Below are 22,213 nucleotides of genomic sequence, written 5' to 3'. Positions count from 1 at the left end.
TGTGTTGTGCCATTGTTGTGTGACGTGTAGTGTGATCGGGACCATGAGTGAGAGAGTTGTGTGTGTTGGTCAGGTGTGCCGTGTTTCTGTTATGCTTTGTGTCGTAGAATCAAAACTAACTCTCGTAGTCGTGCGGTGTATGGGGCACGAGACTTGCGTAGCCGCTTAACCTGGGCTCCCGTCTCGTCCTTCCCGTGCTGCTCGCCACAATATTGTTATTTTATTTGTGTATATTATAGCTTAATTTAAGAAAGGAAACCCAGTTGTATGCCCAGTGTTTATCAATTAGTTTACAGAATGGTACATTTTTGTTGTGAAAGATTTAAACTAGCAATTCGAGCCCTAAATGTAGTAAAACGTGGCCTCGAAATAAATTGGTTTCTCTCTCTATGGCCACTCCGAGGCGCCGTACTTTTTCAAAAAGGGTTTATTATGGTACAAATCAACTTTTTGTACCTTTGTACATATCGGCTCTTTGTATGATGTACTTCTGATTTGATTTTTTTTTTTTTTTTTAAAAACATGAAGTCAGAAATGCATCAGTTGTTTTGTTTGTGTATTGTATTGAGTTGGCATGTTTCAGAAGTCCAAATTGCAAAAAGTTCTCACATTAACCGAGTCCAGCAGTTCAAAGGTGATAGATAGGATAGTTATTCCTGTTGTCCTCTCATTTGAATTATTTGATTAATAATAATTTTATTCAGAAGTTCTAGAGACTGTGGGACTTCTTGGAATTCAAAAATAAATGCAATACACCGTGGAGGCACATTCGAGTGCTGTCACTTGACAAGTGGCCATGTACAGCCTTTGGGTCTGACCTATTTGATTCAGTCTCCGCCGGTTCTGACAGCGTGACGTCGTTCAGGGTGGCGCCCCCTCCGCCTCTCCTCCCTCCATCTCTCCGCCCTTGGAGGCGTTTCAAAGCTCAGCTAGGCTGCTCTGGAAGTGGTTCAATATATCGCCACGGTATAACTAGTTATTTGACACAACGACACACACAGGTAAACTATTTTATACTAACAAGTATCTGTTTTCGTCTAGGTTATAGTTATCCGTGCTCTGCGTCACCTTATGTGTGTTGTGTGCTGCGTCGCCAGGCCTGCTTGTGTTGTTACGGCGCAATACTGGCTAACAGCATCTCAGTAGCCAGCGCCGTCTAGCCTTCGAAACGTACGGGTTGTTGTATGTTTCAGAATACGATCTAATTGTGAACAACCGTGGTCTCCCATGCTGACCCTGCTATATGCACATGACTCGATAGCGACCAGATACATCTTGAGGTGGACTTGTGTTTGTATTGAGGCCTCTGATCTGTCTTCCCTAGAATGGAGGACTATAGAGAGCAGCGACGGCTTGCTAATGTTAGCTAACGTACGGGTAACTAACCCGCTAACTTGTGTCGTGCCACTAGTGTTGCTTATCAACGATGGTCTTGCTCTTGCGGTGCAACCACATTGTTGATTCGTATGACAAGCTTGATCATGTTTATTTACCGTTTGAGTAGTACGGGTTGTTAGCCAGCAGTGGGGACAGGATTTGAGCATTGACAGGAAACGCTAATAATTTCTTCGTTTCCATTAAAATGATTGTCAAGGGCCTTTAACCAAGTATTGATGTTTAATGTGATTCTACTTTGAGTCTATGACGTTAAAGATTGTGCAAGGGTATAGTTTATTTTGTTTTGAAACCCAGAGCCACATATGATGCATTGGTTAGACATGGCAAGTGGGTATTAAAGACTAACGTTAGATTAAAGATTTAGGCCATTTATGTGTGATAGTGCATTGCACGTTGCATTCGTTCTAATACTGTACTTGGCTTGGGATAAGGATGTTGTCTTGTTTACCAGAACATGATGGATGATGAATAAGAGCCGAGTATGTGCCACTCCTCTGAAAATACATTTAGACTCCATCACATGCTTTTTCTTAAGTGGGAGGGAGAGAAACCGGAACTCTTGCCTCTGAGTGCAATATTGTCAAGACGCACGTTATGACCAGCCGTGCAACTTATTTATTTTATAAATTTGGCAATTATACCTGTTTGAATCCATCACTTCATCTTTTACTCTACCATCGCATACTGATGATTGTGAAACATGCTGGGAAAGTTCAGTTTGTATTCAAATGTGCGCCCAGGGCATGTGCAATCCAGTGTCTTATTTTTGCACCCAACACCAAAGCGTCATATGACACAACTAGTTGTTATGAAGGTATTCTGTCTGTTCTCATTTGTACATCACATCTTACATGGTGATTATCTTTTTAGCTATGGTACTGAAATATAAGGAAGTTATCATTTACATATTTGTGGCGGGTTTTGTTTTTGTTAATTGTACTCATTGGATATTGCAAACTATACTCAAATATACCCCTCAAAGTCCTTGTGGCGAGCCGCATGCATATTATATGGTTCATGCAGATTTTAATTGGTGAGACAAATATTGTGCTTATCATTTAAACTTTTGTAATCCTTTTGATGCAGATGACAGACAACACGTGTACATTATTGTTGACATCCTTTTTTATTTGTCCAGTTGAGTACCTTTTAAGGAGGCCCGCCCACTAGAGGCCACCATGGGGGACGATAGTGAGTGGATGAAGCTTCCCGTCGACCAGAAATGTGAACACAAGGTGAATGACTTGTCGCTATTGCGCTTCAATCACCTCACTTGTCCTGAGCAGATGTTCGTAGGCTTCAAAAGTGTGCTTGACGTTGGTAACTTATCTGTTGAGACTTAACATCTTTTCTTATATACACATCCCTGCAGTTTGAGATGTCCTGTTGTATAGCATTCGTTTTTTTAAATGTTAAAGGACCATACTAAAAAAGCTGTAGCCTTGTGCCCATTACTTGGGATTCTCCTGTGTCTTCAACAAGCGTCTACATGTAATCATTAGTCATAGTATAGAATATATAATATCTTCATGTCATTTGCTACTGTAGATATAGTAATGTCACAGCAGCTGTGTGCTCATATTGTTGGTCTTTATCATTCCAATCTCCTGAACAACCATCAAAACAAAATATGTACAGATAATTAGCTTGCTCCAATAACTCAATCTCGTCTTCTATTTGGGTCACTTTTCCAGTTAGACTTTGAACTCTGTCTGTCTTCCTCGATAAAAAGACAGCAAAATGGTTAGGCTTAAGGTTATCAAACTTGTCTGGTTCTTCCACCCAAACCCTCCCTTTCCGTAACTGATTTTCTCGCTCTCTGCTCAACAGGTCTGGAAAGCCCGTCTGAACGGCTATGAAGAAGCCCTGAAACTCTTTCAGAGGATAGAGGATGAAAAAAGTCCAGAATGGGGAAAATACCTGGGGCTGATCAAGAAGTTTGTCACCGACTCCAATGTTGTGGCTCAACTGAAGGGCCTGGAGACAGCCTTGGCTTTTGTGAGGAATGCCCACATAGCCGGAAAGTAAGTCATTGCTATTTAGACAAAGCAACCATACAGTTTGAGAGAATGTCAAAACTTGACCAATGTGGTCATCTGTGTTAAATGTTGAGGTTGTTTAGACCACATGCTCCAAAATGTTTTCATACTGGGGCCTACCTGTACAGGAACCTTTGGCCTAGGATCCACCAAATATCTCATTTTTATTACAATTTAAAAACAGTTTACATTTACGTTTCTATATGCATGTTGTAACTTGTTAATCATATTTTCCTCCATCGTTCCATATAGTCTCAAACCTACTTGTGGTCAAATGACAAGGTCATCTAAGCGTGCAATCCTATTTTTTAATGCATATTTTATCTTGACGATCCCATGATCCACTTGCTCCTGCTGCGACACATTTGCGTGTCATTATCCGTAGTTTGAAAACCACAGGGATAGACGACACTGCTGCCATTTGTTTCCATACGACAATAGGGAGACACCGAATGAAATGCAGGAATGACGTAAACGTTCAATGACTCATTTTGGGAAGCTCACTTCGGCCTCTGCTCCATTGCAGCGGAGTAACCCGATGCCCGGCTGCGTGTTACTCGTGCCGAGAGTTTGTGTGTATCACATTCTGCCGATAATGTACACGTGTAGTGTGCTGTTAATGGACTGCTAGTCAATGGGTGTATGGATTTGGTTTTTCTTAAGGATACATGACTTAAGATAGTCAGGTGTGTGTTGGGTTAATCAAAGTAAGGATTCAAATTTTAAGCAAATTAACTGGAATATGCTAAGCCTAGGGACACCCCAATGGTAAGCAGTAGAGGGAGGTATACATGGCAACCAATAGTCAGAGGATTCGGTTTTATTTTAACCAGTGGACATTATTATAACGAGGCAGTACGACTATTTCTCTCCTTTAGAGGTCAAGCACATTGCAACAGTTAATTCATACATCTATTGTTTACTTACATCAACTCTAAGCAGAAATGACAGTCAGCTGGAATTGTCAACTGTGCATATACTTTGTGACTTTAGGACTAATTCATTGAAAGACATTCAGATGACCTGAAATGGCTGAATGCCTTATTTTGTATTATAATTTTCTTAAATGCATTTTCAACTCAGCGAGACTTTGATGAGGATCATTATTTCACAATAAATCAAAAAAAAGCTACGCTTGTTTAACAAACTAAAGGTCCTTCCAACATGCAGCCCTCCCATGCAATATTCAGGAACATTTCCTGCGCCCTGTGCATTTGTAAATGGGAGCAGGGGTGGTTTTTATGTGAAATCTGCACCACCAATTTGCCTGCTCAGGACCTAGTAACTTTACTGGAGCACTGTGGGTATGGCTGTGTTGTTAAATAAGGCAGTAACTTTGCCAGGAGAGGCCAGTAAAGGTTACATCTGTGTGACGTAAGATGCTCTCCAGTGCTGCGAGGGAACCAATCAAAAACATATTTGCATTGGCGACTTGTTTATCTTAACGCGTCAATGCTTTTCCGGTGATTCAAAACTAATATAAATTCAGCTTGTCTTGTTTTAACTCCTATTTTAAGATATGACCGGGAACTGGACAGAGCATCTTACGTCACATCTGTGTGACGTAAGATGCTCTCCAGTGCTGCGAGGGAACCAATCAAAAACATATTTGCATTGGCGACTTGTTTATCTTAACGCGTCAATGCTTTTCCGGTGATTCAAAACTAATATAAATTCAGCTTGTCTTGTTTTAACTCCTATTTTAAGATATGACCGGGAACTGGACAGATGCCAAAAAAATTGAGCTCTTCTCAATCCGCAAGTTTAATGGTGGCATCCAAATGTTTGGCATTACCTCCATCTGCTGGACTGTCCCTTGGCCCGTCTAATCCAGCATTGCTATGCCAAGGGTGAAAGGGTGCAAGGCGGCGATGTTCCAGATCGTGGCTGAATGTGAAAACCACTAGCTGTGCCCAAAAGTTTATCCCAGTGATTTACCAGGGACTATGCGTGAGAGAGGCTCAGCCTACTAAGGAATGAACCGTCTTTTGTCCCCTCCTGCTGCAGGACAACGGGTGAGGTGACGTCTGGAGTGATCACCAAGGTGTTCAACCAACCCAAGGCGCGGGCAAAAGAGCTGGGCTTAGAGATCTGCCTGATGTACATAGAGATCGAGAAGGCTGAAGTGGTCCAGGACGAGCTGCTAAAAGGGCTGGAGAACAAGAACCCAAAGGTGGTCGTGGCCTGCCTTGAGGCCCTCCGGAAGGCCCTCAGGTCAGTGGGGGCTCTCAAGGGTCTCCATGGGACGGCAGGGGAACTTATAGGGATTCTTCACTCTTCGTTTAGTGTCCGGTTTGATTAACGATTAGGCAGGGCTGTTTATATTATATCATTTCATGGAAGGCAGGTTGCTCATTTGTCCTGACTTATCTTTTGCTTTCTTCCCACAGTGAGTTTGGATCAAAGATTGTGACCTTGAAGCCAGTGGTGAAAGTATTGCCGAAGCAGTTTGAATCCAGGGAGAAGGCGGTCAGAGACGAAGCAAAGCTCTTGGCAATAGAGATCTTCAGGTGGATCAGAGATGCTTTGAGACCACCGCTGCAGGGTATCAACTCTGTCCAGGTAAATGGCGCTCACATGGACAGGCCTTCGTCTTGGTATGGTATTTACCTCATGAAACTATAAATGTGTTTGCTCTTTGTCCTGTGTTCCGCTAGTTGAAGGATCTGGAGGAGGAGTGGGTGAAGGTGCCGACAGCGGCGCCCAAACAGACCAGGTTTCTCCGCTCACAGCAAGACCTGAAAGCCAAGTTTGAGCAGCACCAGGCCAATAAAGGAGATGAAGTTGACGGTAACACTCCAGAATCACAAAGCATGCTAGGCCAAGAACCAAACCTCTTCTCTTTGCTTTTGTGGAATGGGTGATCTTAAGCGATGTGAACATGCAATGCGTAATAATGCAGTTGTTTGCGTTTCGACCCAAATGAAATGCAGATGAAATGCATCTCCTTTTCCATTACGTCTGCATTTCTTCTTCTGTGGTTGAAACAAGCTGTTTCTACAGAGGCCTATGATGATTCATATGCCAGGATCAGTAGTTAATATTTGTGTTGACTCTTCCACTCCTCTGCCCTCAGGGGAGGAAGAGGAGGACACGGTGGTGGTGGTGGATCCCTATGAGCTGCTGGAGGCGGTGGATATCCTTGCCAAGCTCCCAAAGGACTTCTACGAAAAGATAGTAAGCATGCCCCACTGAGTCCAAACTATACCCAGTAATAGAGGAGCTAGCTGTGGTGGAAAGAGGCGGAGTTGAGTTAATGGAATATTGTTTTTCAGCAAGGTTTTGCATGATGTACGCCTAATGTTCTCGCCAGAATTCCGGATCACATTGTTTTCTATTTATGTGTTGTTTGTGGGGGCTAACAATGTGTGCATGTCTGACTTTCTACAGGAAGCCAAGAAGTGGCAGGAGAGGAAGGAAACCCTGGAGGCTGTGGAGACGCTGGCTAAAAACCCTAAACTAGAGGGTGGAGACTATGGCGACCTGGTCAGAGCGCTGAAGAAGGTTAGAGATTGTGACTTTCACCTTGTATCCTATTAGTCTGTGAGGCTAATGCTGCACTGCTGTGTGCTGCATTGATTTAACATGATTATATAAGCCTTATACATAGGATTTAATGTAGTCATTGATATATATGGGTGGTGCAATGGCTTGATTTATCTGTGGGGTCGATGGGATTGCCTGGGATCTAGGACCCAGGCAATTTGATGTATGTATATATATATGTTTGTAAGTATGTACGTAGGTCTTCCTTAATGTTTAATGTGTTAGTGTGACTATTTTACTGATAGTCACACTGGTGTCCGTCACGCATGTATTGATGAGGTATATTTGATATAAGTGATGGCTTATTTAAAATTCTGATAGCTTCTGTAGCACATCTGTAGTTTGAACTCGTAAGTCTTGTGTTCCAGGTTGTGGGGAAAGATGCCAACGTTATGCTAGTGACCCTGGCCGCTAAATGCCTGGCTGGTCTAGCCACTGGACTCAGGAAGAAGTTTGGAACTTATTCCACAATTGTAAGTTTGACCGACTGGATGTATTATTTCTATCCATGTTGTGGGTTATCGTTTGCTTTGTTACAAACCCTTTGAGGGTGAAATTGTTAAATTAATGAATGCATCTTTAATAGATCCAGTATTTGCTCAAGCTCAACAAGCCAATTGAAAGAAAACATGAGTTGGCTTGTCTGGAGTTAGCATTGACCTTGCATTGCATTGACCTTATACCATAATTTACCAATAACACCTAAAGCAGGCCCTTTTTATTTAATTGACCTCAGATAATCAATAACTCTTTTCTGTTGTCTAGTGTCGTCTACTCGTCGTTAACTGCTCTTCTCTTTTCTGCACTGCTTGGTGTGTGGTCCCAGGTGGTGTCGACTATTCTTGAGAAGTTCAAGGAGAAGAAACCTCAGGTTGTGCAGGCCTTGCAGGAGGCCATCGACGCCATCTTCCTCACTGTGAGTACAAAATGCCAAGAAATCATCTGATGCAAAGTTTCAGATGGAATTTATTAGATTTATGTTTGTAGAATATTGTTAAAACATTTCCATTAGGATGTTTGTCATTGAGAGATAAAGTATAGTAGCTAGTAGTTAAAGCACCAAATCCTTTCCAATAGTCAATTATGCTAGCCAATGTGACAGACGTGTGGTTCTGCAGTATTACCATGACTGCACAAAACGTTTCCCTGTATTTTAATATTTTCATGACCCTCGGGGCAGGATAGCATCTGGTTTTCAGGACACTGAACTCCCTGAAGAAATGCTCTGGTGTCCATATTCTAACTGTAGCCATCTTTGAGCAAGAGGTCAAAGCCCCCCTGCTCCTTAATGACATGAAACTGAATTCAGTGGAGGTCACTTTGGATAAACTAAGCATATAATTATGTAAGATCTATTTAAATTTGAATATCAAGTATTAAATACTGTCCCACAATGAAATACACATCAATTTGATGACAAATAATTAGATCATCCATTGCCTTGAGGGACTTTCTGAATACCTTTTTATAATAATAACTTGAATAACAAATGATTATTAATTATGTAGGGATGCAACCCTGTACTTTTTATCATTTTATCTCTGTTTTTTGTCTTGTTTCCATCTGTGTTCAATGACGATTTTTAAATAAAATACAACCAAAATTATAATGCAAACTTATCCCCTCCTAGACCACCCTGCAGAACCTGTCGGAGGACATCTTGGGCGTGATGGACAACAAGAATCCCTCCATCAAGCAGCAGGCCTCCCTCTTCCTGGCCCGCGCCTTCAGACACTGCACCCAGGCCACCCTGTCCAAAAGCGTCCTCAAGCCCTTCTGTGCGGCCCTCCTTAAGGTCAGTGCCTCCTGCCTTTTCCTCTGTGGTCTCTTCATGGCTGGAGGTGAAGGATTCACTGTGGCCTTGTCCTTTTAACCTTCTCACAGCAAGTAAACGACTCGGCCCTGGAGGTTCGAGACGCCGCTTTTGAGGCCTTGGGGACAGCCATGAAGGTGATCGGGGAGAAGGCCGTCAACCCCTTCCTGGCCGATCTGGATAAGCTCAAACTGGATAAGGTGAGAAGGGAGAGAGGGAGGGCGTTAGGAAGGAATCTAGTGATTTAACTACAGTTGGCTGAAACTGTAGAAAAAATCATAAATAGCATAGAAACAGGACAAGCCAATATATACACCGAAGGGATTTCAACAAGACTGGACCGCTTTTTTTATTTATTACTACTTTTGCCTGATGGCTAAGATCCTCCCCTTATTCCCACGGTTACAGATAAAGGAATGTGCAGATAAAGTGGAACTCCCCGGGGCTAAACGCGGGGCGAGCGGAGGAGACAAGAAGCCCGCCGCTAAAGCCCCTCCCCCAAGCGAAGCCCCATCCAAGTCCTCAGGCCCACCCAAGAAGACACCTGTAGCCGCGGCCAGCAAGGTAAACACTTCACCAATTAAATCAAACACATTTCCTTTAAGATTGTATGTATGTGTTCATCAATTCCTGCATGTTTGTATGTTGTGTTCAATTGGCACACTGCTGTAAAAAGATGGTGGCATGCCTGAAGATGAGTTTTCTGTGTTCTCTTGTCCGAAGCCTTCCGCAGGACCTTCTAAGAAGGGCAAGCCAGCCACCTCGTCCGGGGCTAAGGCTAAGAAAGGGGTTGAGACCAAAGAGATTATAGAAACCGAACTGGCGGTGAGTAACAAGGGCCGGTTCCGCGTCAGAGTTTCACCCTCCCTTTGTCATCGTCAAGTGTTTTTAATGTTGGTTGCCTGACTTGCTGTCTGGACGCTGTGGTCGTTTCAGATCGAGGTTTGTGAGCAGAGGGCAGCGCTAGTACTTCCTGCTTCCTGTCTGGAGCATCTAGATTCGGCCAACTGGAAGGAGAGGCTGGCCAGCATGGAGGAGTTCCAAAAGGTAACTTGTTCTGCCTGCTTATTGCACTTATTGTGTTGGATCCCATTCAAACTATTTTAATGTTCTAAATCTCTATTGCATACTCCACACTGGGTCTGTCTTAGCCTGGCACCCTAATGTTATTAGCTCTTAAGATAATTTAATTGGGCTGCTTCCAATTCACTTTGCATCTCAAATTGTTCATAAGTGGTTATCCCTTTGTGACAATTTCCATATCCGACAGCTCATCACGGAGCTAACCATCTGTGCTGCAGAACCTATTAGATTAGGTCTTCTCCTTTCTGCTTGGATATGCAGAGCATATTATTCAATACATTTGTTAGCTTACTGCCTTGAGTGGAATCACAACCCATTGATTGACTGAATCACTGAGCGTTGATGGATGCTCTGTCTTGCTGTGCAGGCTGTTGAGACCATGGATAAGATAGAAATGCCCTGCCAGGCCTTGGTGAGGATGCTTGCCAAGAAGCCTGGGTGGAAGGAGACCAACTTCCAGGTAACCGTTGCCATGGTGTTCAGTTTGAAACCAAACGCTTTTGTATGCTGCTTGTAAGTATATCCGACCTCACCGCCTGTCATTGTCCTTCAAATGAAAGCAATCTTGTATAGAAAGGGTACGGCAAGGGAACGGCTGTTGACGAGAGGGAAAAGGCTGCACGCTCACTTCCACCCCGATCATTGTAATCCTTCTTTCGTAGTCCAAACTCGTCGCTCAAAGATGTAATGAGTTATTTGATTGTGAGCCATCAAGGCTCCCAGTGTGACGGCCCTGCCCTACCCGTCCTCCACACATGTAGGTGATGCAGATGAAGCTCCGCGTGGTGACCATCATCGCCCAGAGAGGGCAGTTCTCCAAGACCTCCGCCTCCGTGGTCCTGGAGTGCCTGGTGGACAAGGTGGGAGACGTCAAGTGCGGCGGGAACGCAAAGGAGGGGCTGACGGCCATCGGAGAGTCCTGCTCACTGCCGTGGACTGCTGAACAGGTGAGGCTTACGATGTCTCTACGCTCTCTTTTTTTGGTTTATTTTTCATTCTTTTGCACTATGTTTTATTAGTACAATAAAACACAATAGGATGACCCGATTGTCTCATGGCTGTTCAGTGTAAATCCTGTTTTACTGTCTCAACGATGTGAACATGAAAAAACGACTTGTGTTAAATTGATTGAGGTTCTTGTCTACCGTTGCTAGAACATCTCTACATTGATTCACCACTTGCCCCCACACTCCAGTGCCCCTCTGCTCAGACTCTCCACTCCCAAGACCGAGTCTTTCCTAGTAGTTAAGGATGAATTCCATTGCGAATGTGAAAAAGACAACCAATCAATCAATTAATGTGTCAAAATGGAGCAAAAAATAAGCCATCCCTGTCCCACTCGGGGCTGTAGACTTAAAAATATTGAATATGTATGAGGTATGACATTTATTATTCTGTGTGTTTTTTCAGTTGGTATCATTGGCTTTTGCTCAGAAGAACCCCAAGAACCAGTCTGAGTCTCTTAATTGGCTGGCAAACGCCATGAAGGAGTTTGGCTTCGCTGGGTGAGTGGGACTTGCCTGACGGCTCATCCTGCCATGGGGAGGGTTAGCTCTTAGAATATTTGTAAGATGAATGGCTGAATTGGTTTCATAATTCTCAGAAGCATATACATGTATCTGTTATGTTAGTTTACGATTTATAATTTAGTTTATTCAGAGCAGAGTCACTCCTGCCCATGTCCATTTAAACTACTTGAAGGGGGTACATATCTACGTATAAACATGCGTGTGCATAAGCATACATAACAATAATGAATACTTTGTTCCTCGACCTGGCACATGATGTCATCTGCTCCAATGATAACGTCCCTCCTCTCTAGGATCAACGTGAAAGCCTTCATCAACAACGTGAAGATCGCACTGGGAGCCACCAACCCTGCCGTGCGGATCTCGGCCATCGCCCTGCTTGGGGTCATGTACCTCTACATGGGCGCCCCCCTGCGCATGTTCTTCGAGGACGAGAAGCCCGCCCTGCTCTCGCAGATAGACGCAGAGTTTGAGAAGGTTTGCCTTTTTTTTTCATGCCGTTAACGTCTTGGATTTGAGTATTTTGAGATTGTTTGAAAATGTCTGCCGTCCTTTCAATCCATGTTGCATTTCTTTTTTTTTTTAAAGAAACATTTGAAATAGCCTCATGAGGCCAGCCAGGAGAGAGAAGTGTTATTTGTGCAGATTATCTGGGCTTCCATCGCAATTTTTCAACAGTTTTTCTCAACTGAAAACATGCACATATCATTTTCTTTCTAAAATGAAACTAAATGAAAAAATAACTTGAAGCTGAATGTATCTCAACTGAAGTCACTTAAGAAGACTGAACACCTTTGCTGTACAACCTGTCACAGATTCACTTATTGTATTTCAGCTGTGCTTCCAATGTGATAATGCATATGTTTCAAAAGAGACTCTGAATCTCAATGAAGTGGATAAATAAATACTACATGTCCCCCTCCTAACAGATGCAGGGCCAGTCGCCCCCCGCAGCCATCCGGGGCACCAGGAAGTCTGGGCCCGAGGCCGATGGGGACGATGGGGACGAACCAGAGGACGATGCGGGGGGACCACCAGACATTATGGATCTCCTCCCCCGAACAGACATCAGGTCAGCCCCTCTCCTCTCCTATTAGACCCAGCTGGTCCACATCAGGCTCACTGAACAGAACTGATCTTTATCATTGTGTGTCAATTAAAATCTTCATGCATTTAATACTTTTTATTTCTTTCCTTAAGTGAAACAATGGCAATCGACCGTGTTTTACATTGAATGATGATTGATTCTTTCAGCGATAAGATCAACTGTGACCTGGTGTCTAAGATCGGGGATAAGAACTGGAAGATCAGGAAGGAGGGTCTGGACGAGGCGGCGGCCATCATTTCGGAAGCCAAGTTCATCACGGCCAACATCGGAGATCTGTCCCTGGCCCTCAAGGGCCGTCTCAATGACTCCAACAAGATACTGGTTAGTAGGGCCTCAGATGTGGATTATACATTTATGATACTCGGGTCACCACGAGCGGTTCTTTGATTCAGGATTCCTTCAGTGCAAGATATTGGCACTGGTTGATTCTCCAACTTGGGTACGTGTCTCCCTAGGGGAACTTTGAAGGATTGCAGGGGGTCCTTGGAACCATTTAAAATGTTGATAATGAACCAAAATAAAATTTGTAGAAGCTGAATACTGCCTTGAAGAAATTAAGTCTGAGAAATTTGAATATTATGAGTGAAGCAAAAGCCAATGTTTCTCACTAAACTAAAGTGTTTGCACCACAAATTTAAAGGATAATTAAAAGGATTGATTTTTCAACCTGGACCCTATTTTCCCGTGATTTTTACATAATTAGCCAGTATTGAGTGAGAGTGTTTCAGTCTTGCTCTTATATCTTGAGAGAGTTGAAGACTTGCAGGATGAGAACTTGGTGGATATTATGAGTAGGAGAGTTAGAGTAATCGCATTCGTCCCTTGAGGATGAGAAAATAAGGTCCCGGTTGAAATAATCTTCATGTTTACACCAAATAGCATCCTAACATTATTTATAATAGTTGTAACTTTTGTGAAAGGGGGGGGGGGGGGGGGGTCCTTGGCCGAAATAAATAACTTGGAATATATTTTTTGGATTGTTGCAAAAGTATGAACTTCCTAAACCCAATTTTAAAGATACTAACTAATACTAACATTAGCATGTGACCTTGTATCAACTATGGATACAAGGTGACGTGCACATTGCCCTGTGTCTACTGAAATCCCAAGGCTAGTGGTGCCGCTGACATCAATATAACTTGTGTTTTCGGCTTTTGTCTCAGGTGTTGCAGACCCTGACTATGCTGCAGCAGCTGGCCACTGCCATGGGCCCCGGCCTGAAACAACATATTAAACCCCTAGGGATCCCCATCATCACTGTGCTGGGAGACAGCAAGGTACATCTTGGATTCAGTTTCGTCGAACCAGCATTATTTTGTGACACTTTTCAACATGTGCATGAATAACATCATATGAAACAGTTGGAAAAATAGCCTTTTTCACAAGTTGCATTTAGACTTGAGGCAGAGGGTAACCCCTGCAGTGCTAGACCAGGTCTTTCTTCAATGCCCCCATCATGGCTTATTAACCCCTCCACCCCACATGTTGCTGTAGGCCAATGTGAGGGCTGCTGCCATGGCAACGCTGCAGGCGTGGGTGGAGCAGACTGGAATGAAGGATTGGCTTGAGGGAGACGACATGTCAGAGGAACTGAAGAGAGAAAACCCCTTTCTCCGCCAGGAGGTACACACACACACACGCACGCACGCACGCACGCACACACGTATGCACGCGTAAACACGCATAAACACGTACCCACACAAACACACGTACCCACAAAAACACACGTACCCACACAAACACACGTACGTACACACTCACACACTCCCACCCTCCACCAACGTGGTCTTTTCAGCAGGATAAATGATCTGTGTGTGTGTGTGTGTGTGTGTGTGTGTGTGTGTGTGTGTGTGTGTGTGTGTGTGTGTGTGTGTGTGTGTGTGTGTGTGTGTGTGTGTGTGTGTGTGTGTGTGTGTGTGTGTGTGTGCGTGCGTCTGTCTGTCTCGGCAGCTCCTGGGCTGGTTGGCCGAGAAGCTCCCCAACATGAGGACGGTACCTGGGGACCTGATGCAGTGTGTGCCCCACCTCTTCGCCTGCCTGGAGGACCGAAACGGTGACGTCCGCAAGAAGGCCCAGGACGCCCTGCCAGTGTTCATGATGCACCTGGGCTTCGACAAGATGGCCAAGGCAGCGGGGAAACTCAAGGTACCTCGCCCAACCATCAGTGTTGAAGTACTTTATCCGGTTTTAGCATGTGATTGACGATCTCGTTTGCTCCAGCCCGCATCCAAGGACCAGGTGTCGGGCATGTTGGAGAAGGCCAGGGCGGTGATGCCGGCAAAACCTGCTGCACCCTCCAAGGCAGGGGATGGGGCAGGTAAGGCTCCTGGAAGCAAGGCAGTGGCAGGTCAGTGGAAACCAGAGCGCAAATCCTCTCGATAACCCCCCCCGCCGGATCTGAACACTTTACACAAACAAACCGTCACTTCTCTTAGTCAAGGGTCACGGTTGAATTTTAGGGATTATGGAAGCATCAGAAACCTACCGTTGACTTTGGGGGACCTAGGTGTTATTTCCTTTTCAAGACGAGGTGGCCATGGTAATGTTTGTCCCTTCCAGGCTCCAGGCCTCAGGCCTCCGGGGACGACGCCACCGACTCCAAACCCGAAGGCAAGAAGATCAGAGGAGGAGGAGCGGCGGCGAAGAGGGTACCCTCCCTTTATCAGCAGATCATTGTGGTCCCTCACTATTATTCACTGGCTGTTATGTATTATTTACTGCTAATTATTTACTCAGGTACAGAGCATATATTATCAGCCCTCTTAAATCTGTATATTCATAATAATATGTAAACCGTTTGAATTGGAGCACGATAGTTGAATCACACAAATTTAAACTGCTGTCAAAGATCTGTACCTGGGTGAATTTCCATACATTTGTTGTTGTTTCATCATGTTTTTCTCTCTCCCACCCCCCCCCCCCATCCCTCCTTATTGTTGACGTGATGTTCACCTATGATGTGGTTGTCTGTACCCGCCCAGCCCCCCTCCCCTTCCGAGGAGCCCGCCCCAGAGGACAGTAGTGGTAGTAAAAAGGGCCCAACAGTCAGGGGCAAGGCTGCTGCTGGAGGTCAACAGGTAGCAGTATGGGGGGGGGGGGTACCGAGCTACGTGGGGCTAACAAATGTCCCTCTGATAGAATCAGGCTAGCCATGGAGCCATGACATCAAACACCATATTGGTGTTTGATTTTATTTGTGTCATTTTTCATGACACTATTTAGGCAGAAGTAAAGATAAGGAAAATCCATATTTTGAAGCTGCAAGATGAATAGGTTTATGTAATTGTAGAATACTTTTTTTTAGTAGTATTTTTTTTGTTCAAAGTTCTGCATTTAGATGTGGAATAACCTGGGCAAAGTTTTTCTACCACAATGGGACACTTGTTAGCCTCATCTCCTCCTAGAGATCTAGAGAACTGCTGTGTCTAACCTAACCTCTATCTGATCACTAACTAACTGGGATTATTACACCCCCTGGTCCAAAAGATTTCATTCGACCAAAGACAATGGAACTGGGTTGATGTGTGATTCAAGCTTTTAACATGGTACAGATCAATGTGGCAGTATGAAAGGTGGTGTAGGCTGCGTACCGAGGAAGTGTTAATCAGGAGGAGGGAAAGAGGTGGGCCCACATTGTGTGAGGTTCAAGTCGGGACACTGCATGAATGTGTTTTTCCATTTCTGTTGCATGTTAGCCTACGGTGCTTCATCAATCACTTCTGCACATCGTTTACCTTGCCGCCATCTCTCTGTGAATCATCCAGACCTCTTTGCTTTGTCTGATCGTCCTCCCAAATCGATGTACAACATGAAATTCAAACATAGACGAGCTATTGATAATTTTAGCATACATAAAAACCCCCCCACACACACACACACACACACACACACACACACACACACACACACACACACACACACACACACACACACACACACACACACAGTCAGATAACGCTAACCCTTGAGCCTTGCGCGCCATTCCCAGGGGACACCGGGTAAGAAGCCTGCCGCCAAAGGCATGAAGGAGGAAGAGGACCGGTCCGGACCCATCTTCACCCTGATCCCCAACGCCAAGGAGCAGCGGAGCAAAGAGGAGAAGCAGCTGAAGGTACAGACCAGCAGAACACCCATCCTCGATCCAGACGTTTGTCGTGCCGGCGCGACTGGGTCAAAGTCCTTGGGAAGATGTACGTAATGCAGTGTCTCACCGATCTGTGTCCACGCTCCCCTTCCCACAGATCCTGAAGTGGAACTTCACCACCCCGCGGGAAGAGTACCTGGACCAGCTCAAGGCCCAGATGTCCACCTGCTTCGCCAAGTGGCTGCAGGACGAGATCTTCCACTTTGACTTCCAGAGACACGTCAAGGCCATTGGCGTCATGATGGAGGTGGGGGAGACTTGCGTCTTTCTGTTGACGACCTTTGACCTATAGCTGAGGTCCAAGGGCGGGAAGTTATCGATGTCGTCGCAACAGTGTCTGTGTTTTTGTAAAACAATTGAATGTGTACTATTTAATCGTTTAGTAAATGCTTTTATCGAAGGAATGCTTTTGGGATTGGGGTCTACTGAATGAGCATTAAATAAGTCTACTGCGTACATCTGGGGTCAAACCCAGGACCCTTCGGCCGCGAGTCAAACACGCCACGTACGTCTGTGTCTCCAGCGGTTGGAGAGCGAGAGCGAGGCGACCATCGGCTGCCTGGACCTGATCCTCAAGTGGTTCACGCTGCGCTTCTTCGACACCAACACCACTGTGCTGATGAAGGTGCTGGAGTACCTGAAGCTGCTGTTCGCCATGCTCAGCGCGCAGGGCTTCCACCTCAGCGAGTACGAGGCCAGCGCCTTCATCCCCTACCTCATCCTCAAGGTCAGCCGTCCCACTGGTCACCGTCTGTTTCCAGCCGTCCCCCAGGGAGGGAAAGCTGCTGATTTGCTTTGTTGAACTCTCCTCCTCCTCCTCCTCCTCCTCCTCCTCCTCCTCCTCCTCCTCCTCCCCTCTTACCTTCTTTCTCTCTCTGTCTCCTTCTCGCTCCTGCTGACGGCACTCTGATGCAGATGGGGGAGTCCAAGGACGGGGTCCGTAAAGACGTGCGTACCATCCTGACCCTGCTGTGCAAGGTGTACCCCGCCGCCAAGGTCTTCCCCTTGCTCATGGACGGTACCAAGTCCAAGAACTCCAAGCAGAGATCCGGTGAGACCCACCTGCTTTGTTCTGGTTCTCTGCGGTAATTTGACCCAATGAAGCTGGCGGATAAAGCATAATACTACGCGTGTTACAAGTCAGCCTGTGTAGAAAGGCTCTCTTGCTCCCTTAGGGTTAACCTTCAGTAAAGCCCTACAAAGGCTGTCTCTTTGCTCATCCAACCAAAGTTAATGGCGGACCTCAAAGATACGCTCCTTTCCTTTAGCTTGCTTTCTACCAACTAGATCTGACACGTTTTCAAGCGTCGCTCCTCAAGGCTGCAAAATAACTCTATGTCCCTGCCAGAGATGCGGACTCTAGTTTGCGCCTTGGACTCAAGTCAAAACTTAAGTCGCACACGCAGTGACTTGACTCGAGCCCTCAGAAGACCTGAGACTTGTCTCGGTTTCGTGAACAGTCTTTTATTTTAATTGCGGCGCATTAACCTTAAGGAAGTGTCAGACCAGACGAACAGCCCCTGACTGTGCCCTCCCACCCCCCGGTCTCCAGAGTGTCTGGAGGAGCTGGGCCTGCTGATCGAGGGCAACGGTCTGACCGTGTGCCAGCCCACGCCGGCCAAGTGCCTGAAGGAGATCGCCGTGCACATCGGCGACCGGGACACCTCGGTGCGCAACGCCGCCCTCAACACCGTGGTCGCCGTCTACAACGTCTGCGGCGAGCAGGTCTACAAGCTCATCGGAAATGTGAGTCGTGGTCGACGTATAACATCAGTGGGGTTTTAAGGCAGTTCTGGGTCTCTTGATTCATTGTCAACATTACGCATGCAACAGTTTGCGTTTGACTCTTATCGTTGCAAACTGTAACTCTCGGAAGAACTCAATTGAACAGCCTTTGTACTAGCATGTCAGGTTAGCTTAACATGGTGTATGTGATGTACCCTGAATCAGATTTTAAGGTTACCTTAAAATCGGATTCAGGGTAAAGTCAGTGCTTGGTCACTCTGACTAAGCACGGTTTTAAGGTTAGAATTCGATTTTCTTAGTTTTGATTATTGATTTATCGCCCCATATCTTGGAACTGTGGTTTTATTTGCAAAAAAAGTAATCATCACAAACAAACAAGTGTATATGAATCCCTCATATCAGCACTAGGCGCATACTGGCGCAGACTAATAGTGAACCATGTACCCCCCCCACCCCACTGCAGCTATCGGAGAAGGAGATGAGCATGCTGGAGGAGCGGATCAAGCGCTCGGCGAAGAAGTCCCCCGCCGTCGCCCCGGCCAAGCAGAGCGCCCCGGAGCGCACCCAGCCCCCCAACTCCACCGCCACCTTCCTGCGCAAGCCCGCCCAGGAGGACCCCAACAAACTCAAGTACGCTCAGTGTGGGGGCTTCATGGTGGATTTCAGCTCTGGTCGTGGGTTAGAGTTAGCGGTCCATCAGAGTAGGGTTGGGCATTCATTATAGGGTGGCTCTCTGATCAGGGAAGAGTGAGTGTATGGGTTAGATGTCATCCTAAGAAAATCATTCTACCAACATTAAACACTATATTATAGCATTTCTTTCCGGCTGGTATAAAAACATTGGATGTGATCGGGTTTTCATTTTTGACTGCGAATAACAGAAACCTGTTTTTAGGGAAAACAATTCTGGGATGTTGCTGTTCTTGTCCTAAACTCTATGCCGTTTCCTCCCCCACCCCTGCCAGGCACGGTGCGAATAGTACTCTCTTTATCATACTAACCTCAACCTCCGCTAACCTTTTTTGCCAGGCTTATTCATATGTAGCACAGTAAGGCCATTTAGATAAGACAGTGACCAGCATGTATACCACTCTGCCCTCGGGCGTCTTCTTTATGACTCTGACAACCATAGCCGACCTCTCGACCCTCGAGGATAATTGTTGTGAGTCTGTGACAGCTCCCCTCATAAACCTTGTGACTGACGGGCTGTTTTTCCTCAGAAAATCAACGACTAATCGATCTATCCTTGCCTTTCTCTACTATTATTTTCAACGTATCGCATGTACGATTGCTCTCTCAGGCACAAGTACTATATAACAAGCATGTAATGGATCTGGGTGTGAGGGAGAAATGCTTCAATATGTATTTGCCCTCCTAGTATTGAAGTATTGACTCTGCTGCTGCACATCCACGCTCCCTTAGCCAGCAGTTTCAACATTGTGCCTGGGCAAGCAACACTCTGATTGATTATGATTCCTGGCCTACAGGCCTGCTGTTTGTCTCTCTGGTGGTCAAAACTTGTGGCGCGTTTCTCTCTGTTTGTCTTTGTTTCTCTATGTTTGTCTGTCCGCCTGCCTCTTAACTCTCTGTGTGTGTCTCCTCTTCACGTCTTCTGTGTGATCTGGGTTCCTTTTTCTCTGCCTGCCTTCCTTTTGCGGAGCAGAATAATGTATCGCACGTATAGGATGTGAGTACCAGTTCCCCCCCCCCCCTCCTCCCTCGCTGTTGTCTGGACTACTCCGCCTGGAATGTACATTTGCACACGGCTATATCCACCTCACTCAATTAATCTACATGGACAAACTGCTGGGACGCTTTTAATCATTGTCTGGCACTTTTGGACACAAACATGTACGAAACGAATCGCATTTGTTTGCAAGCATATAATCATCAAAATGTGAGCGCAGCCCGCCTTCCCCTGTGTCAGTCCTCTACCCCCTCCCGCCCCAAACAAAGCATTCACTGTTGCATAACTTCCCGTTCAGACAAAGGAACAGAGGTATAATGGAGATGTCCCCATCGTCCCTTTGGTTGAAGTTCAGTGTCTCTGTCTCCGCCACACAGCCTTCTGCCTTCCTGAATAGGAAATCTTGTGGATTCACAACTACTCCCCTGCTTGGCTTGAGGCCCCTTCCTTTCAATGGCCTGCGTTATCACCTGATATCTTTATTTGAAGACGTGTATGTTTTACAATGCACTCCCAGAGACTTGGCTAGTCGCACCCAAGATAAAGCCACTGAACAATTTTTTTTGTACAAACATGTACGTGCCAGTGTAATCCCTGCATCAAGCCATCTGGTTTTGCATCACTGGCTGGTTCAAGTACAGCAGATGTAGTCTACATAGTTTTAAGCAAGAAAGATGACCACGCCCTTACCCATCATAGCATTGCACTGCTAGTGCTAACAGAACTAGATGCCTTGGCCTGACGCTCCAACATGAAGTGAAACAACTTGCCAATGCGCCACAAATTCCCACAAAAGGTTTTTCCATGACAACAAAACACAAATCCAAATTTTTTTGTAAATGTAAATTGTTTTACGAATAATACTGCATGCGCCTTTCATCACTGCTTATTGTTTTTGACAGCATCATCCCAAAATTCATACCTAGTCCCAAAATATTCTCGTCTGTACTCCTCCCCACGGCTACAGACACCCAACCTCTCTCAGTCAGTCAGGTCAACCTTGTAGGCTCCTGCCGCGTGTTTCGGTGTGTCTGTGGTTCCGCCAGCTCTGTAGAAAGTTATGCAGTCCACCCTTATAGCAGCTGCAACACAGCACCCCAACCCCCACGCCCCCTGTCTGTGTTCCACTCACCTGCATCGGGTTCTGACAACATCACAGGACCACAGGGATCTGGAGGCCGCGAGGGACACGTTTGAAGACATACCTTGATATTTTGCACTTTCTGTGCTGTTTATCACAGGACTTTATGGCATAGCTTTTTATCGATAATCAATAACCAGCTATTTAATTTGTTCATTATAAGAGATCGCAACGCAAAACTAATCGTAACTCCGGTAAGATACAAAGTTCAGAGAAAATAAAGCTAACCTTGTTTATTTTCATCAGCACTGTCCAACTAATATGAAGTGGAAAAGAATGCTATGAAATTGTTTGGATATCAAGGCACCTCTTTAAAGCTCTAATGGTGGGCGGGAGTGGGGTGGTTTGATTGTTCTGTTGTTGGTTCAGATCAGTGCTAATTAGCTCCAGTCCCATTAGTCCAAATGCATTTGTAGGTACAATTTAGGTCTCGAGTGACTCCCTCTATGCCTACTACGCATTATCCTATTGTTTATGCATTATGCTGTGCACGTCCCAAGACTGTGTTTCAGGCAATTTAAATATCTGAACGCAGCCTTACTTATTCTGCTGTGATGCAGACTATAGTTGGGATTGGATTTATGCAACAAAGATTTTGTAAATTCTGAATGTGGAAAGCCTCCAGAGTGTTATATCACGGATATCGTTATGATAAATAGTTTCACGCTTCCTTGCTTTGCCCGCGGAAACATAAGCGTCTCCGGGCCAGAGCTGAGATGATTGTACTGGAAGGCAGTGAGCGGCACTGAGCCTGTGTTTGATTCAGTGAGGACTGGAGCTTAGAGGCACTGATCTCTCATGCAGCTGTCTAACTTTACTCTCCTCCTTCTCTCCCCGACCCAACCTCATTCACTCTAACCTCTCTCCCCTCATCACTTTTACCCCCCGCCTCCGCTGTCCCCTGTCGGATCCATCTAATGTCTTCTCTCGTTCCTTAACCTCTCCGACCTCTATTATTTTTTATTTCTTTCTCTCCTGT

At 45.5% G+C, this 22,213-nt stretch overlaps 1 protein-coding gene across 3 annotated transcripts in view; it reads left to right on the top strand.

Annotated features, from left to right (window-relative positions):
* Window positions 1–924: 924 nt before the first annotated feature.
* ckap5 (cytoskeleton associated protein 5) overlaps window positions 925–22,213 on the top strand; it is a 30,870-nt gene continuing 9,581 nt past the window's right edge. For 2 of the 3 annotated variants that reach the window (XM_079743546.1, XM_079743545.1), the window contains exons 1-33: window positions 925–1,001; window positions 2,537–2,633; window positions 3,229–3,422; window positions 5,445–5,651; window positions 5,828–5,999; window positions 6,095–6,227; window positions 6,514–6,614; window positions 6,828–6,941; window positions 7,352–7,456; window positions 7,810–7,899; window positions 8,614–8,778; window positions 8,868–8,996; window positions 9,205–9,360; window positions 9,520–9,621; window positions 9,733–9,843; window positions 10,247–10,339; window positions 10,641–10,826; window positions 11,290–11,384; window positions 11,702–11,885; window positions 12,338–12,480; window positions 12,663–12,837; window positions 13,680–13,793; window positions 14,011–14,139; window positions 14,467–14,661; window positions 14,737–14,863; window positions 15,076–15,164; window positions 15,498–15,593; window positions 16,505–16,627; window positions 16,758–16,907; window positions 17,184–17,387; window positions 17,576–17,711; window positions 18,213–18,406; window positions 18,870–19,036. In XM_079743546.1, the coding sequence (XP_079599672.1) occupies window positions 2,577–2,633; window positions 3,229–3,422; window positions 5,445–5,651; window positions 5,828–5,999; window positions 6,095–6,227; window positions 6,514–6,614; window positions 6,828–6,941; window positions 7,352–7,456; window positions 7,810–7,899; window positions 8,614–8,778; window positions 8,868–8,996; window positions 9,205–9,360; window positions 9,520–9,621; window positions 9,733–9,843; window positions 10,247–10,339; window positions 10,641–10,826; window positions 11,290–11,384; window positions 11,702–11,885; window positions 12,338–12,480; window positions 12,663–12,837; window positions 13,680–13,793; window positions 14,011–14,139; window positions 14,467–14,661; window positions 14,737–14,863; window positions 15,076–15,164; window positions 15,498–15,593; window positions 16,505–16,627; window positions 16,758–16,907; window positions 17,184–17,387; window positions 17,576–17,711; window positions 18,213–18,406; window positions 18,870–19,036 (4,436 nt within the window). In that variant the 5' untranslated portion in view covers window positions 925–1,001; window positions 2,537–2,576. The remainder of the gene's footprint in view (window positions 1,002–2,536; window positions 2,634–3,228; window positions 3,423–5,444; window positions 5,652–5,827; window positions 6,000–6,094; window positions 6,228–6,513; window positions 6,615–6,827; window positions 6,942–7,351; window positions 7,457–7,809; window positions 7,900–8,613; window positions 8,779–8,867; window positions 8,997–9,204; window positions 9,361–9,519; window positions 9,622–9,732; window positions 9,844–10,246; window positions 10,340–10,640; window positions 10,827–11,289; window positions 11,385–11,701; window positions 11,886–12,337; window positions 12,481–12,662; window positions 12,838–13,679; window positions 13,794–14,010; window positions 14,140–14,466; window positions 14,662–14,736; window positions 14,864–15,075; window positions 15,165–15,497; window positions 15,594–16,504; window positions 16,628–16,757; window positions 16,908–17,183; window positions 17,388–17,575; window positions 17,712–18,212; window positions 18,407–18,869; window positions 19,037–22,213) is intronic. The other variant, XM_079743547.1, reaches the window with a different exon arrangement.

Source organism: Pollachius pollachius (assembly GCF_949987615.1).
Source record: "Pollachius pollachius genome assembly, chromosome: 9".
Classification (NCBI taxonomy): Eukaryota; Metazoa; Chordata; class Actinopteri; order Gadiformes; family Gadidae; genus Pollachius; species Pollachius pollachius.
The sequence above is the reverse complement of the archived record's forward strand: the minus strand, read 5'-3'. Positions and strand labels throughout refer to the sequence as shown.